General features: G+C 51.4%; 5 protein-coding genes across 5 annotated transcripts; 3 read left to right on the top strand and 2 right to left on the bottom strand.

Moving 5' to 3' along the window:
• Window positions 1–2,462: 2,462 nt before the first annotated feature.
• Window positions 2,463–3,769, bottom strand: N7473_001038 (NifU family protein). The gene is made up of 3 exons (XM_057146978.1): window positions 3,421–3,769; window positions 2,811–3,350; window positions 2,463–2,732 (listed from the first exon to the last, which is right to left on the bottom strand). Exons 1-3 carry the CDS (start codon window positions 3,709–3,711, stop codon window positions 2,589–2,591), a joined length of 975 nt encoding a protein of 324 aa, XP_057014864.1. The 5' UTR covers window positions 3,712–3,769; the 3' UTR covers window positions 2,463–2,588.
• A 301-nt stretch (window positions 3,770–4,070) lies between these two features.
• Window positions 4,071–5,951, bottom strand: N7473_001037 (uncharacterized protein; the record flags this gene model as incomplete). Its single annotated transcript, XM_057146977.1, has 4 exons — window positions 4,071–4,928; window positions 4,992–5,132; window positions 5,202–5,717; window positions 5,841–5,951. The coding sequence occupies 4 exons, from the start codon at window positions 5,949–5,951 to the stop codon at window positions 4,071–4,073; spliced, it is 1,626 nt and encodes a 541-aa protein (XP_057014863.1).
• A 108-nt stretch (window positions 5,952–6,059) lies between these two features.
• Window positions 6,060–6,978, top strand: N7473_001036 (zinc finger HIT domain-containing protein; the record flags this gene model as incomplete). Its single annotated transcript, XM_057146976.1, has 3 exons — window positions 6,060–6,119; window positions 6,232–6,383; window positions 6,453–6,978. 3 exons carry the CDS (start codon window positions 6,060–6,062, stop codon window positions 6,976–6,978), a joined length of 738 nt encoding a protein of 245 aa, XP_057014862.1.
• Window positions 6,979–8,809: 1,831 nt separating this feature from the next.
• N7473_001035 (putative Ras guanyl-nucleotide exchange factor RasGEF) lies at window positions 8,810–12,360 on the top strand (the record flags this gene model as incomplete). The annotated part of the gene is made up of 6 exons (XM_057146975.1): window positions 8,810–9,067; window positions 9,158–9,482; window positions 9,638–9,823; window positions 10,154–11,733; window positions 11,790–12,218; window positions 12,277–12,360. The coding sequence occupies 6 exons, from the start codon at window positions 8,810–8,812 to the stop codon at window positions 12,358–12,360; spliced, it is 2,862 nt and encodes a 953-aa protein (XP_057014861.1).
• Window positions 12,361–12,954: 594 nt separating this feature from the next.
• N7473_001034 (LYR motif-containing protein) lies at window positions 12,955–13,389 on the top strand (the record flags this gene model as incomplete). Its single annotated transcript, XM_057146974.1, has 1 exon — window positions 12,955–13,389. The coding sequence occupies one exon, from the start codon at window positions 12,955–12,957 to the stop codon at window positions 13,387–13,389; it is 435 nt and encodes a 144-aa protein (XP_057014860.1).
• Between the last annotated feature and the right edge of the window lie 206 nt (window positions 13,390–13,595).

Below are 13,595 nucleotides of genomic sequence, written 5' to 3'. Positions count from 1 at the left end.
AGAAAGAAATGAAGCTCAGGCGGGGGAGAGAAATGAGATTCGAGGAGGAGCAGAACGGTGGGTGGAACTGGGGTAAAATGGGGGGGAATGAGAGACGAGGGAAAAGTGAACGGATCTGGCAACGTCGCCCCGATGTTCAGGGGACACGGACCACTACAGATGATTCCACGGCGTATGGTAGTACTTATAGCCACTAGGAGAGTCGGGAAATGTGGTGATTATTATTTTAAGTATTGAGAACTATGAGACTGGAAGAACAGTCGATTTATTGGAGATATTCATGAGTCGCATATTATAGTAGTATTAGAGGATCTTGACTTCATGACCCTATTCAAGTCATAGCCCTGGTCTATCCTAAGATTGCAAGAATCAGGAGACTCCTGGGATATTCGCTAATGTTGCAACCATAATCATCCTCCACATAATAGTCGACAGCTCTGGATAGGCCGATGCAAGTCGTCCGGGACTACGCCCCATGTAGCAAAAGGCTGGGTCCAGCGGGGCCTTTGGGGTGGGAAGAGGAAGCCGACGATCGTCCGGGGTTGGGATTGGCGTGGGAAGCGAAGACTCTTGGAATAAAGCCGCCGTCTGCAACCCCTGTCAGCCCACAGGGTGAACACGAAGAAGTAGAATGTCAATATTTAGTGGACTGTAGAACTAAATTGTTATATTCTCATGTCAATTTATCGATTAGCTGGTCATTTAGTACTATCTCATTGTATACCATCGTTCTTCCATACCCTCAATAGAGTTGCAGCAGGTGGATATATCCCATACCTCGCACTTGCTGTATATCTCGCACGGCCCATGCATTGGCTCGCACGCTCTTGCGGGGTTCGCCCCCCTCGCCATTGTCGAACCCCCTTGCTCATTTTAAAATGATACTGTAATGTTAATAAAAGAGTGCATACCTCTCGTGCTTGATTTCTTACCGAGCCTTATTTATTAAACATAAGAATCTAGTAGGACTGAGATATATTGTAGGTGGATATACCTCTTTGTCTTATTAACGTCATCACGTACCCCGGATTATTCCTCCAAATAGTCCTGGTGGGGGGCAACAAGTCCAATAAGCGTCCTCCACCCCAGCTCCCCCGAAGAAGAGGGGCTGATCCCTTCGGATGATTCTATCTCTCGTCTAGCCTCTTCATTTTGCGGGGGAAGCTCATGCATTAGAGGCATTTTCTCCCCCACTCGCCTAGCGGAGGTACAGTAGTCAGTACAAGCCAACTATCCACCAACACAAACCCCTCTCGCACTGCATTTATTAACCCTCAGTCTAAGATCATGGAGCCGATCCCACACGCGACCTCTTAAGAAAACCAGAGTTGGAGATGGTCTCATCCCCGTCAATCTAAACCTTGGAAGACAAAAACAATATCAATCCACGGTCGGCAGTAGACAGTGTATCACAAAGCCCACACGGGCTGTCATACAATTAGTTCTGTTCTACAAGTCCGACAACTACTAGTAGTCCGTACAATGGATAGATACCAATGACCATCCATTCAAGCGTTAAACCCCCCACCACCCCTCCGGCACCAACCTAGTTTTACTTTTCCTTTTCTTTTCTATTTTAATTTTTATGGTTCATTCTACTGTACCGTAGAGTCTGGGACACACTATGCGGGCGTTACTTCCACGGACGGCGGCACGAATCAATCAACGCTCCGAGCCTCCGACCGAGAGTTATTTCCTGGTCTTGCAACACGGCCGCGGGGCTCCTCACGAGGACGTTTGGGCAAGGGCAGACCAGACCTGACCAGACCAGACCAGACCAGACCAGACTATGGCCAGAATTGGATGCCCTGCATTCACTTTGAGAATTATGGGCCTATGGGGTCTGGGGACAGGTGGTTGACGTAGGTGGGGGAGGGGGAGGCGATGGGCTCGAAGTAGGTCTGAGAGGGTAGTTGTAGAATTTGTCAATGATGAGAATAGTTAGAATGGGGTTCATAATGGATATTGTTGGAGTCATAGACATTGTTACATTATACCGAGTACTGCCCTTCCTCCGTCACTCCGTGCTGTAAGCCGCTGCGAATAAAGAATTAGCCCCGCCACCCCACGATGGCCTGATATTCCAGGAATCAGCACCCCAGAGCAGTCTATAACTATGGAGATCAAAAATCTGTATGAAGCTCTCTCGCATCATGCATTGATAATATGAATACGAGACTCAACAAAATGCAAAGGGCCCGAGAGACCAGAACTGAGAAATATTACTGCACCAAAATCCCTCACTGGCCAATACCACCCAATGGGCCCTCTTCATGCAGACGGTCCGGGTTCCCCTCTGCGCTAATATAACTAGTCCAGCCCAGACCTCACTTGTCTACAGTAAATCATCGGTCCATGCAGCAGTGCCTGGACCGAAGATCTGGGCCTAGAATCAGGATAGAGGCAGCCGCACGAGACTGAGACCTCGGTTTACCGCGGGGGTCAAGCATTCCAACAGTGTTGATGCATTAACAAGCTGTATTGGATGTGAGGATAGACTAATATACAGATTTTCGAGAAGCCATGCTGCGACTTTGCAAATTTGAAATTCGAAGAATATCACGCATTGGCCCAGGTGAGCAGATCCCTTATGGCGCGTTGTCGAGCGAGCTGCTAGCTGTGGCAGCAGCACCCTTTTGCTGGCGCAACTTCTCCTCGAACTTGGCAAACTCATGCATAGAAATCTCCTCCTCCTGATCCATGACCTGCTCAACACCCTTGACCTCCTCGATCTAGAATCGCAAAATGTTAGTTGAGTGTCCGGCTGAAACACAAGGGTCCCGACGGGAACCCGCGGGAAGAAAACTCACGTAGTGCATCAGCATTGACTCAATGCCATTCTTCAGCGTCACAGTGCTCGAGTCGCAAGTCCGGCATGCGCCCCGCAGCTTCAACATGACAATACCATCCTCAAAGCCCCGCAGCTCAATATCACCGCCGTCCTCCTGAATCGCAGGACGAATGCGTGTCTCCAGCAGTTCCTTGATCATGCTCACAACCTCATCATCGTTCTCATCATAAGTGAGAGAGTCGCTCACACCACCCTCCTGCGTGCTCTCGGAGCCATCACTCTCCACGGTCGTCACAATGGTCTCGCCGGCTGTCACGGCTTGTGTGATCAGGCTGAAGATCTCGGGCTTGATGTGCGCCCACTGCGCGTCGCTAGCCTTGGTTACGGTGATGAAGTCAGCGCCGTAGAAGACGGAGGTAACACCCTCGACATCGAGAAGCTTAGCAGCGAGAGGGGAAGGGTGTGGTGGGGAGAGTGTAGAGCGAGGGGAGAGGTATTCGAGGAAAGTGGTCGGGAAGTCCTCGGGAAGGACGCGGTGGTTAGGAATGAATTTCAATGCCTGCAATTCAAAAATTGTAAGTATCTTTACACACATACTGTGACCACCTCTAACGGGTATTGAAACATACATCAGGGTTGGGTGTGTTCTCCGTCTGAATAAAGATCGTCCGCTTGCTGGTCGGAGACATGCCGTTGACTCTATTCTGAACCACAGGCTGCTGGTGGGGCCGCACCGTCGGCCGACGGCGAGTCTCTGACGCTGTGAGGGTAGGCAGGCGCGAGGCGCTGGACACATTTCGGTATGCGTTGAATGCCGCAGGCCTGGCAGATCGGGTGCAAGCCTCGGAAACGGATGTAGCCGAACGAGCACCGGCGAGCGCTCGCCGGAGCATGTTGGTTGATGTGGCTCTGACAGACATATCTGAATCTTGCTAAATCACAATACGCGATGCAAATTCCGGTATGTACAGCGGAGTGAAGATGTTTACGGAAAGTTGAGAGGCGTCGGAGCCCGTACTCTGACGCAATTTGATAGACACGTGATCTCGGGGAAGGGGAGATGACAAATTACCTTCTCCAACGGGCCAATCAGAGATAATGCTTTTCACATTGAAGTGCCGATATTCGGGGAGATTTTTGAGGGAAAGTGTTGTTAATCTAGTGCTTTATGAAAGGTCTACGTGAATCAATGTGTTTGTTACTTGAATTCATTATCAATGGACAATATGTTATACAGGGGTGAATGATGCTGTGTTTTGTATGTAAAAGAGGATACACCTCAATCAGCATCCGACTCCGAGGAAGAAGCTTGGACTGTCTTGCTAGTCGCAGCCTCGTATTTTGGCCAGACCATACACTTCAGAAAAGCAGCTATACCGATGCCCAGTTTTGGGAGGCACATGAATGCTGCTTGACACCATTGGTGCTTCTCGGTGGACCCCCGGCTGTGATAGAACTGGGTTGCTTGACTGAATGGAGCAAGCAAGATTTGAGCACCCATGCCTTTGGCCTGGGGTTGGACAAGGAATTTCACAGAGCGGCAGATAAGGTTAGCATAATGTTCAGCCACAGCAAGGAGGTCCTCTGGAAGCTCATCGGCTAGGGTGGCACACGAGCAAGGCTCATTGTGGGAAGGCGGAATATCCCACAACGTAAACGAGAGGTTGTTTCGTGAACGACCGAGAAAGATGAGTAGGTCGTCGATGAGGGGGTAGAGGAGTATGAAAGTTGTCCACCACAGTAAATGGGACTCGGAACAAGTGAGAAATGGATAATCAATGGCGTCCATGAGAAGATCTCGTGGGATGGAGTCATCAAGTTCACTCCAGAAAGGTTTTTGTTGTGGAAAAGACCAAAGAACCCCAAGCCTTGTTTGCATTTCACGGAAGCCGAGGTCAAGTCGATCCTTTAGAGATAGACAGGAGGAAAGCAATTGCTCTCCTTTCTGGTAATCGCCTCGCACGCTCGGGTCTCCGGACTGGATGAGGCTGTCAACGAGCTCCACGAGTGTCGAACATTCCATGACTAAATCAAGTATAATGTCGACCGGCTCTTGCCAGGGATTTTCCGACGGCAGGTTTTGCCAGAATTGGCTATAAGCGTATGAGGAGTTTCTCGTCCCAACTGCATCGCACACCTAGCCGCTTGAAAATTTAGTAATTGAACAGTATGGTGAAGGATTGCGGATCCTAATCATTACCGTGACAAACTTCAACTGCCGGCAGAAGAGATGCTCTGTCACGCTGAGCGGGCTTGGATTAGTATAATGGGCCAAGATGGCATTGCTTCCTTGGACGTGGGCCAGCCACGCACTGAACCCAAAGGGTGAACAATTGACGAACTGTAGACAAGGAGTAATCAACATCTGGACATGGCTGGCCGTTCATACTTCATATATTTAAAAGATTACAGTGGCGAAAAAGGAGTCCTGGCCACACTTTCGCCCTGAATGAATCCGACGATGGACTATCTGCAGGGCCTGGCCATATAGTCTTGTACTATACATTAGTAAATCGGTGTCCCCTTTCGCCTTAGCAAGGAATGCCGCTCTTAGCGCTGTCACTGCCTTATCGAGGACTGGACTGCTACCAACGAAGCTGGGAAACGTATCCTGGAGATGCGTGACAGCACGACATTTCCCATCCCTGATGGCAGCTGAAGGTTCAAAGAAATCAATAAAGTTGGCTACGAATTGAGTGCGTGTGCCGGGGTTCACGTCGAATCGAGGGAGATCCGAATCTGTGTCCGAGGAAGTAGAGCTAGATGCCTCGTAGCTGGACGTTTGACCTGTTGGAACTCTTGACCGACAAGCAAGGGTATGCGAAGGTTTGCTTGCTCCTTGTTTGAATACACGACGCCGTTCGTTGCCCATGCACTCGTGCCCATTGTTCAGGCACCGCAGGCATTCCGGCTTCGTCTCATCGGACTAGACCGGGGTCAGGATTGGATGCTTTGAATTGGGCTCCGAGACTAGCTTCCAACTCGAGAGTACGAGCCCTGACTTTTCGTCGTTGGCACGTATTGCACCCCTTAGATTTATATGGAGTACCGCCCATCTTGATGCAGATTGATGAGGGTATGCTGAGAGTGAGTCGGCAAGCGTGGGAGAGCTGTATAACCGGAGGTTGTCCTTGAAAAAGACATGCTTGTCCTGGAGCATAGTGATGTCTCAAAGACGAGTTTACGAGTGATACTAGTGTAAAATTCCACCCAGCCAGCGCCAATATCGATGTTGATGCCTGAGTGATCAATACAGACTCAATCTCAGATGTTGCGTAACTACTTGAAGTTGAATGCGGCGAACAGTCCGTTTCGGAGAAGCTGCGATGTGGGTCTCCTTTATGCCTGAGGCATCAACAACGCCCGAGCTTCTTCTATTTTTGCCCGTGACGATTGAAGACTGCTTGCGCAAGCGTTAAGCCTCGTTTATCGTCTGACAGACTCGGGACCTTGACCAGTCAGATGTGAGGGAGACGTTGCAGAACGACGTGTTCTTTTCTCTTCTTGTCTTCATCGACAATATGCCCGAGTCCTGCGAGGTCTGCTCGTCGGAACCATCCAAATATCGTTGTCCGACATGTGCTCTCATGAGGTAAAGATCGTTCCCTGTCGATACCCAGTTGCTTTGGTTCTGCGCGGTGTCTCATTCTGTTCTTACTAGTTGCTCCCTCGCCTGTACCCAGTCGCATAAGATTTACTGCGCTCCCAAGGCTACACCTTTGAACGAAGACTCGAAAGCGACATCCACGACCGCCACTGCTCCTACTCCCTTACACAACGGCGACACGGCCCCAGATGTCGCAGGAAACGCAACAAGCAAGAACAATGAGACCTCTTCTGCTGGTATAGCCGCTTCACCGGAGCTTCAAGCGCTACTGTCCCGCTATCCCCAGCTCCGCAGCCAGTTGCACGAAATATACCAGGCAACACAGGAAGAGGAATGGCAAGAATGGTATACACCTCCTACGAGGGGCCGGCCCTACGGCCGGGGAGGTCGAGGCCCCTCTCGCCGGAGTCGAGGCTCATGGACGACGGAAAAGGGATTCAACCGCGGCTTAGGCAAAGTGCGGAAGCTCCGACAAGATTGTGAAGGAGGGTCTGAAGTTGGGGTCAAAGCAGATGCTTTTATGGAGTTTTTGGCGATCGTGAATAAGGACCGCCAGGCTCAGCCTCAATTGCCTGAGTGATCATTATTCTCGGCAATATTTCGCATTCGGTTGGGATCTTATTCTGCCTTTCTTCCTACGGAGAACCTTTGAAGCTTTAGTCATTGCTGGACAATGAAACGAGATACGACTACTGTACAGAGTTGCATTGATGAGCCTGCGGGGTCTCGGAATAAATAAACAGCCAAGTAGGCAATGCGACACACTAATTCTTGCCTAAATTAGCGTAACGGGGTAAACCATCAATTCCATAATTGATTATATAGTACCTTACTACCATGGGAAGGAATTGGTCTGACAGGCCTGAGCCCATAAGTGATTTACGGCAACCGAGGCCGCGGGTTTAGTGGGTTTTCGCAGTGCAGTCCGGAGCAGTTAGCACCGCATTAGCGTCCCCATTAACCAGTCCACCATTGGGGCGGAGACCTCGCGCGTCCAGACCCCCCAAAAGACCAAAGAAGAGGGCATGAACAAGGCCGCAAATTGGAATCCTCCGGCAGCACCGGCGCCCTCGCACGGGTGTCAAACGTGATGAGTCGACCGGGTCCTCGTGCAGGCACCAACAGGGACCAATGCCCACAGACGTTGCGGCTCGTCTGGTTGGCGGCTGCCATTTGATCGCTTTAGTTCGGCCTCGCGCACTTTGCCCCGAAAAGGTGATTCAAGGGGGGCCGAAAGGAGAAGCACAAGCTTGTTCGGGCTTTGCTGATCTGCCTATTTCTGCACGATGTGAGAGGCCTCCCTTTACCCCTGTGGTCTTTGCTGCAGCTACACTGTACGGCTGAGGGACTGGAGCAACTGGATGGAGTGGGAATGTGTCGAATTGGCGAATCCCACGACGGATTCCCTCCGCTGCGGTGTCATTGGGCCTTGGCTGTCCGAAGGAATCACAACATGAGGAGCAAGCACCACGGCTCAATTGACCAGCGAGTACTACACCAAAGCAGAACGTGTGATACCTATCGAGTAAGCGACCTCCCCTGACTCTCCTGTAAGCCCGGGGAGTTCTGGTAGTGGCGGCGCCACGACAAGGCTCTTAGTAGATCCACGTATCTTCGGTACGGAAGATGGAAAATAGAAGACGCACGACTGGTTTTTGGTGTGTTAGTATTGCGTGGGTGCATATAGATTGTATGGAACCAGGAAGATATGTCGAGGCCCCAGTTCAGCTCCGGTCGAGCTCAGGACGACATCAATGCTCCACAAATGACGAGGCCGGAGGCGTCTAGTTTCAGATTGTGGGTTGGAAGATCTGGAGAACGGGGCCTCCTTGCACTCCAATGAAAGCCGAGCTTTCAGCTTTTGCCTGCCGAAAAAAAGAGAGGTTCTGTACGGATGAGTATGATCTGTCCACCTGCTGCATTTCTATATTTGAATTAGGGGTGGCCCTGTTTTGGACTGTGCTGGGAGAATTTTCTTGTCTTTTCTATACTTCCCTCTTGTATAGTAGAACAATTGGGAGTTGGGAGACTTCTTTTTCCTTGGTTCAGCTACCCTCCCCCCGGTTCCACGGTTTCTACGCCGCCAACATCTCCTCGGACATCCGGACTCACTCCACAAATTACCTGTCCGCAGACTGACCCGAAGATCAATCATTGCGGTCGCCACAGTGATCGTACCACAATCCAGCGCAACAATCATCAATTTGTCCTAACGGTTGCTATTCTCGTCTCCCCCCACCGGATCGCCGCCTCGCCCTGCGACCGAATCTGAGAAATACCACTCTCGCGTCCCAGAGTCGACAATGGATACACAGTGCGAGCTCTTCGAATACACGCAATAACCTGATCTCACCAAGTCGCGCCTCGCTGGCTCGAGCCCACCCCCTTGCTTCCGAGCTATCTCCGCCGCCATGAGTGCTCAGCAGACCCGCCACGCGCGGGCATCGAGCGACAGAGCGCAGACAATGCCCCCTGGGGTGCCGCAGCGCCCCGGCATGGGAAGTCGCACCTCGTCTGCTCCGGAAGGTGGATTATACAAATTGGATGCAGGACGAAGACCGACCTCTGCGGCCAAGGTCGGACATACGTTGTTGGAGGAAGACGAGGGGTCTTCGAGCACGAGTCATGAAACGCCGAAGCGTTCGCGGTCCCGGCGCCGTAGTGAAGAGGTATGGTCAATTGAGGCTGGATTGTGTTCAGAGTGAATGAGTGCTGGCAAAAAAGCATCAGATGGCTAACGGCAGTCTTCTTGCGTGCAGGAATCCTCCAAATCCAGTCTACCGGAAGTTACAATTGCCGTGGTGGGAGAAGATGATGCGGGTAAGACGAGCTTTATTAAGTCCGCATTGGATATGAAGGGGACCCCTTCGTCTGTCTCCACGAAGAAGAAGATGTCTTTGGATGGCTCCGTTTATATTGTCCGATTGTTGGAGATTGACTTGAAGCAAGTCACATTCGACCAGGATCTAAACATCGTTTGGCCGAGGGTGGGCAAGGATTCGGCCGGGCCGATCGTCGATGGGGTTTTGCTTTTACATGATGCAACTCAGCCAGAGAGGCTAGAAAAGACCGTTGAACTTGCAGGTATGTGTCTTCAGCTCTGTTTATGTCGAACAGGCTGGGTTTGTGATTCCTCCAGCTCTTGTCTCGATTGAAAGCTCTCGTTTGTGGTGGAGCCCCTACGATACATACCTATGCGGGGATGTGGTCCAGTTGCTTACCTGGAGATCAACATTTAGATGCCCTGGATGACACCACCGTCCCATGCGTACTGGTTGCCTGCAAATGTGACCAGCTCCCCGAAGACGGTGAGCTTGGTCCGATCCATGAGCGACACGACATCTACCGTACTTCGCCCGAGTCACCACGGTCCCAGCAAATGTGCATCGCACTGGTGCTACGATCTGTTATCGGTCATCGAGCAGGTGAGTTTCTGACAATGTTCATAATCTCCTTCTTATTAGCTTCTTTTTTCTCCCTTTGTGCTTTGTTGGTCCGCTAGCCGTAATTATCCTTGGGGGAGTTCAAGCGGATTGTTATGGGCTGAGCAATGACCCCTCTGGGCGGACTAAGTGGGTCGTGGGCCTGGCATTTCGCGGATTCGCTACCCTCGTTCCCTCTCTTGTCAGAGTCCAGAGTCCACCGATCGACACGAGCCTTAAGGAGAAAAGAGAAGCACAAGAAACGGAGCGAACACGATAATTTCGTGGCGTGTTGCTCTTCGTGACGGCTGACTTTATTTCCTATTCGTCCAGACCTGGCCGCGTCTGACCGTAGTAGTAACCCTCCTCCTCCGTCGGCTCAACCTCAACATCCCCCGTTCGCCCCTCCCCCGCCGAGGACGACCACCAAATCTTTTCAACCCAACCCTTCTCCTCCCGATTGGCACCACACCCGCGCCAATTCAGAAACTCCCTCTGTCGTTCTTTCTGGAGCCGCTGGCGGCTCAGTCACTTCGGTCTCGGATCGCACTGTCGATGGCAACGGCGTTCATCGTCTGCCTACCGACCAGGTCCACCCATCCAATCTGGCGCAACAGCATGCTTCAAGTTCGTCTCGAAATGCCAGGAGTAATTCCCACCCGGTCCGACCGCAAACTCCGCCAACTGGCGCGCGGCTGAATCCTCGCCGACCGTCTGCTCAGGGAGATCTTTCTCCTACCCAAGAACACATTCGCCAGCGACTACAGCCTTCCTGGCGACACAGCGGAGGCTCGGACGCCTTCAACAGCTTTTTGAATATGGAAGACGAGATGGACGATGGAGCACAGCCCGCTAGCCCCGGCGCCGTCTTGCGCCCGAAACCGAGCAGCGAGAGCAATTCCAGTGCAGAGTTTGGATTAAGCTTTGACGAACTTGTCGATCGGCTGGTCGCTTTGCCAATGTCGAAGCAGGACTCGAAATTCAGCGCCATCTTCCTCTGTCTGTATCGGAAATTCGCCGCTCCGTCTACCCTCCTCAACGCATTGATCAGTCGCTTTGAGAAAAATGAGACCAGCAACGTCGACCAGCTCGCCCGCATGGCAGATCAATTGCGCCTTTTAAACGTGATCGCCTCATGGGCATCTGAATACCCTGGCGATTTTGCCAATCCCAAAACTAAAAAACGCATCAACGAGTTTGTTATGAATCTTGAAAAAAGCCATTTCTACATGTTTGCCGCGAAGGAAATTGGATCATACCTCGACACCAATGCTGAGGATGATGATATAGGATGGGCATTCGGTGACGGCGATGTTGACGAATCGACTCTCACCGAAACATTCTTCGATAATTCTGGTCGGAGCTCCCCCGTTCCCTTCATGACCGGCACCTATGACGATGACGATGACGACGAAGTGGAAGAAGACCCCATTTACAGCAGTATGAGCGCCTTGGATCTGAGTGGTGAAGGGCCACACGATTCTACCTCACGTCTCTCCGGAACCCTCTCTATCTCCTCAAACACCGACAAACCTTCTAGCACAATGAACCAATCATTCACCCTCTTGACTGTGGAGGCTGCTCAAAAGGAAGCTCTGCGTCTCGAAATGACCGGCCGGACTTCACTCACCAAGATCCAATGGCGGTACTTCATGGAGACACCCGATGAGGAATTCGCCCGGGAATTGACCCGTATTGACTGGATCATGTACAACTCATTCCGACCTCGCGATCTCGTGCGTCATGTCAGTATCTCTGGCGTGGACAAAGACAAGATCAAAAGCTTGCAGAATGTCAACCGGATGATCAAGCAGTTCAATCATGTGGCCTTTTTTGTGGCCAGTATGATTCTTCTTCGCGATAAACCCAAGCATCGAGCGAGGTGCCTGGAGAAGTTTATGAGCATCGCAGTGGTACGGATTGTATGCTTCACGAAATGTATGACACTGTGGCTAACGATATTATCTAGAAACTACGTCGCCAAAATAATTACAACGCCCTCGGTGCCGTAATCGCTGCTATCAACGGCACCCCTGTTCACCGACTCACCCAGACCAGGGAAATGATTCCAGTCGCTAGCCAAAAAGAGTTCATGCGATTGGTCATCCTTATGAGTACCTCACGCAGTCACTCTGCCTACCGACTAGCGTGGGATAACTCTTTCTCCGAACGAATTCCATTCCTCCCTCTACATCGTCGTGACCTGGTCTCCGCGGAGGAAGGAAATAAAACCTTTGTGGGTGAGAACAAATCTCGAATCAATTGGAAGAAATTCGAGGTCATGGGAGAGGTGGTTATCGGTATCCAGCGGAGCCAGAAGAGTCCTCACCCTCAAGCTCAGAAATACGATGATATTGAGCGATTAGTCCTGGATTCAAAATTATCCGGCGATGAAGAGGTATGTTTTAATGAATATCTCTGCGCTGTTCTGACCGTGTCTAACTTGACTCAAACAGGATCTGTATGCTCGCAGCTTGCAGCTTGAACCGTCGACTGGAAGCGAGACCGGGCGTAGAAAGTTCGCCTGGCTACGCGCCTAGTTCTGTCTCCCTCTCTCAGAGCACTTGGGCCAAGCCACCACCCTTGCTCGTACGCCCAATCACCAATCTTTTTAAAGCCATCCACATCTATCTCCATCTACCACTTTGTTCGCCATACCCCCTCTCACGTCGCTACGCTCCCATGATCGATATATTGGTTCACACTTCTTCTGCTTTCTCTCTCTATTAGCATGCTCTATTTTGGAATGGACTCCACGGCATAAGCATGATGACTCTTGGAGCAAGGTGTTGACACGAAGCTCCGATATGATGCCTGTTTTGTACATAGTGTGCTTTCGTTGTAGCGGTGCTGATCAAGCCACAGAGTGTCGCGGAGAATAATCTCTACCCCGGACATATCGTGATATCCATCCGAAGTAAATGAGTAGATAACTATTCTTGAATCAAGCAAATTTTTATCTCCTTTTTTCAACGACTAATACCCTCCTACAAACCAAATTAGCGGCCATGCCCGCATACTCCACCGATCACGTGAACTCCCGCAATCCTCTCCACCCAAAACCAAGAGACCAAGATCCCAATCCAATCCAATCTTCCACATCAAACCCCAAATCCCTCAGCCACACCTCCAAAATGACAGCACCCCTCACAAACAGAGCCCGCTCCACCTACCGCGCCCTCCTCCGTGAACTCCCCCGCGGACGACACACCACCCCCTCCCCCCTCCACCAACGCCTGCGCGTAATCTTCCGCTCGCAAGAACAAACACCCTCCACACCCTCCGCGCCCACACCATCACACACATCCTCCGTGGCCTCGTCGACGCAACCGATTGCGTTTTCGATTCCGTCCTCTGAGGAGGAGCGCGCGCTGCGGATTCAGGAGGCGGAGCAGTTGGCGCAGTATGCGAAGGCGCAGCGGACTTATACGGAGTTGCTGGAGCGGTATAACCCTGGCATGAATATGGAGGAGGAGGAGAGGATTCGGTTGACGGCTAGGAGGGTTGGGTTTGATTTGCCGGAGTTGCATAATCCTGAGGAAGGGGGGAATCAGAATCCGAAGGAGTGATTCGGTTGAGTGGAAATTCTTGAGTGCAGCATAACCTTGTGCTCCGCCTCTACCCGGTCTAGAGTGTCATGGGGATTGTTATGTGGACTTCTCGGCGCCAAGCGGCTTCTGATGGCTGGTGGTCTTTTCTGTACGGCTGGTTTGTCAAATGTACCCGGGGGGGGGAGGTTGGAAACAGGAAGCACTGGCGGTAATGGGCTATCCGC

Source organism: Penicillium subrubescens, assembly GCF_028828155.1.
Source record: "Penicillium subrubescens strain IBT 31985 chromosome Unknown utg000001l_segment0_segment0, whole genome shotgun sequence".
NCBI classification, from domain to species: Eukaryota; Fungi; Ascomycota; class Eurotiomycetes; order Eurotiales; family Aspergillaceae; genus Penicillium; species Penicillium subrubescens.
The sequence above is the reverse complement of the archived record's forward strand: the minus strand, read 5'-3'. Positions and strand labels throughout refer to the sequence as shown.

Excerpts from the sequence above, each read along its gene's own strand:
- N7473_001038 (XM_057146978.1), bottom strand. The coding sequence starts at position 3,711 with ATGTCTGTCAGAGCCACATCAACCAACATGCTCCGGCGAGCGCTCGCC. Across the intron at positions 3,351-3,420 it reads AGAACACACCCAACCCTGAT|GCATTGAAATTCATTCCTAA; the intron begins GTATGTTTCAAT and ends TTTGAATTGCAG. Across the intron at positions 2,733-2,810 it reads AGTCAATGCTGATGCACTAC|ATCGAGGAGGTCAAGGGTGT; the intron begins GTGAGTTTTCTT and ends TTGCGATTCTAG.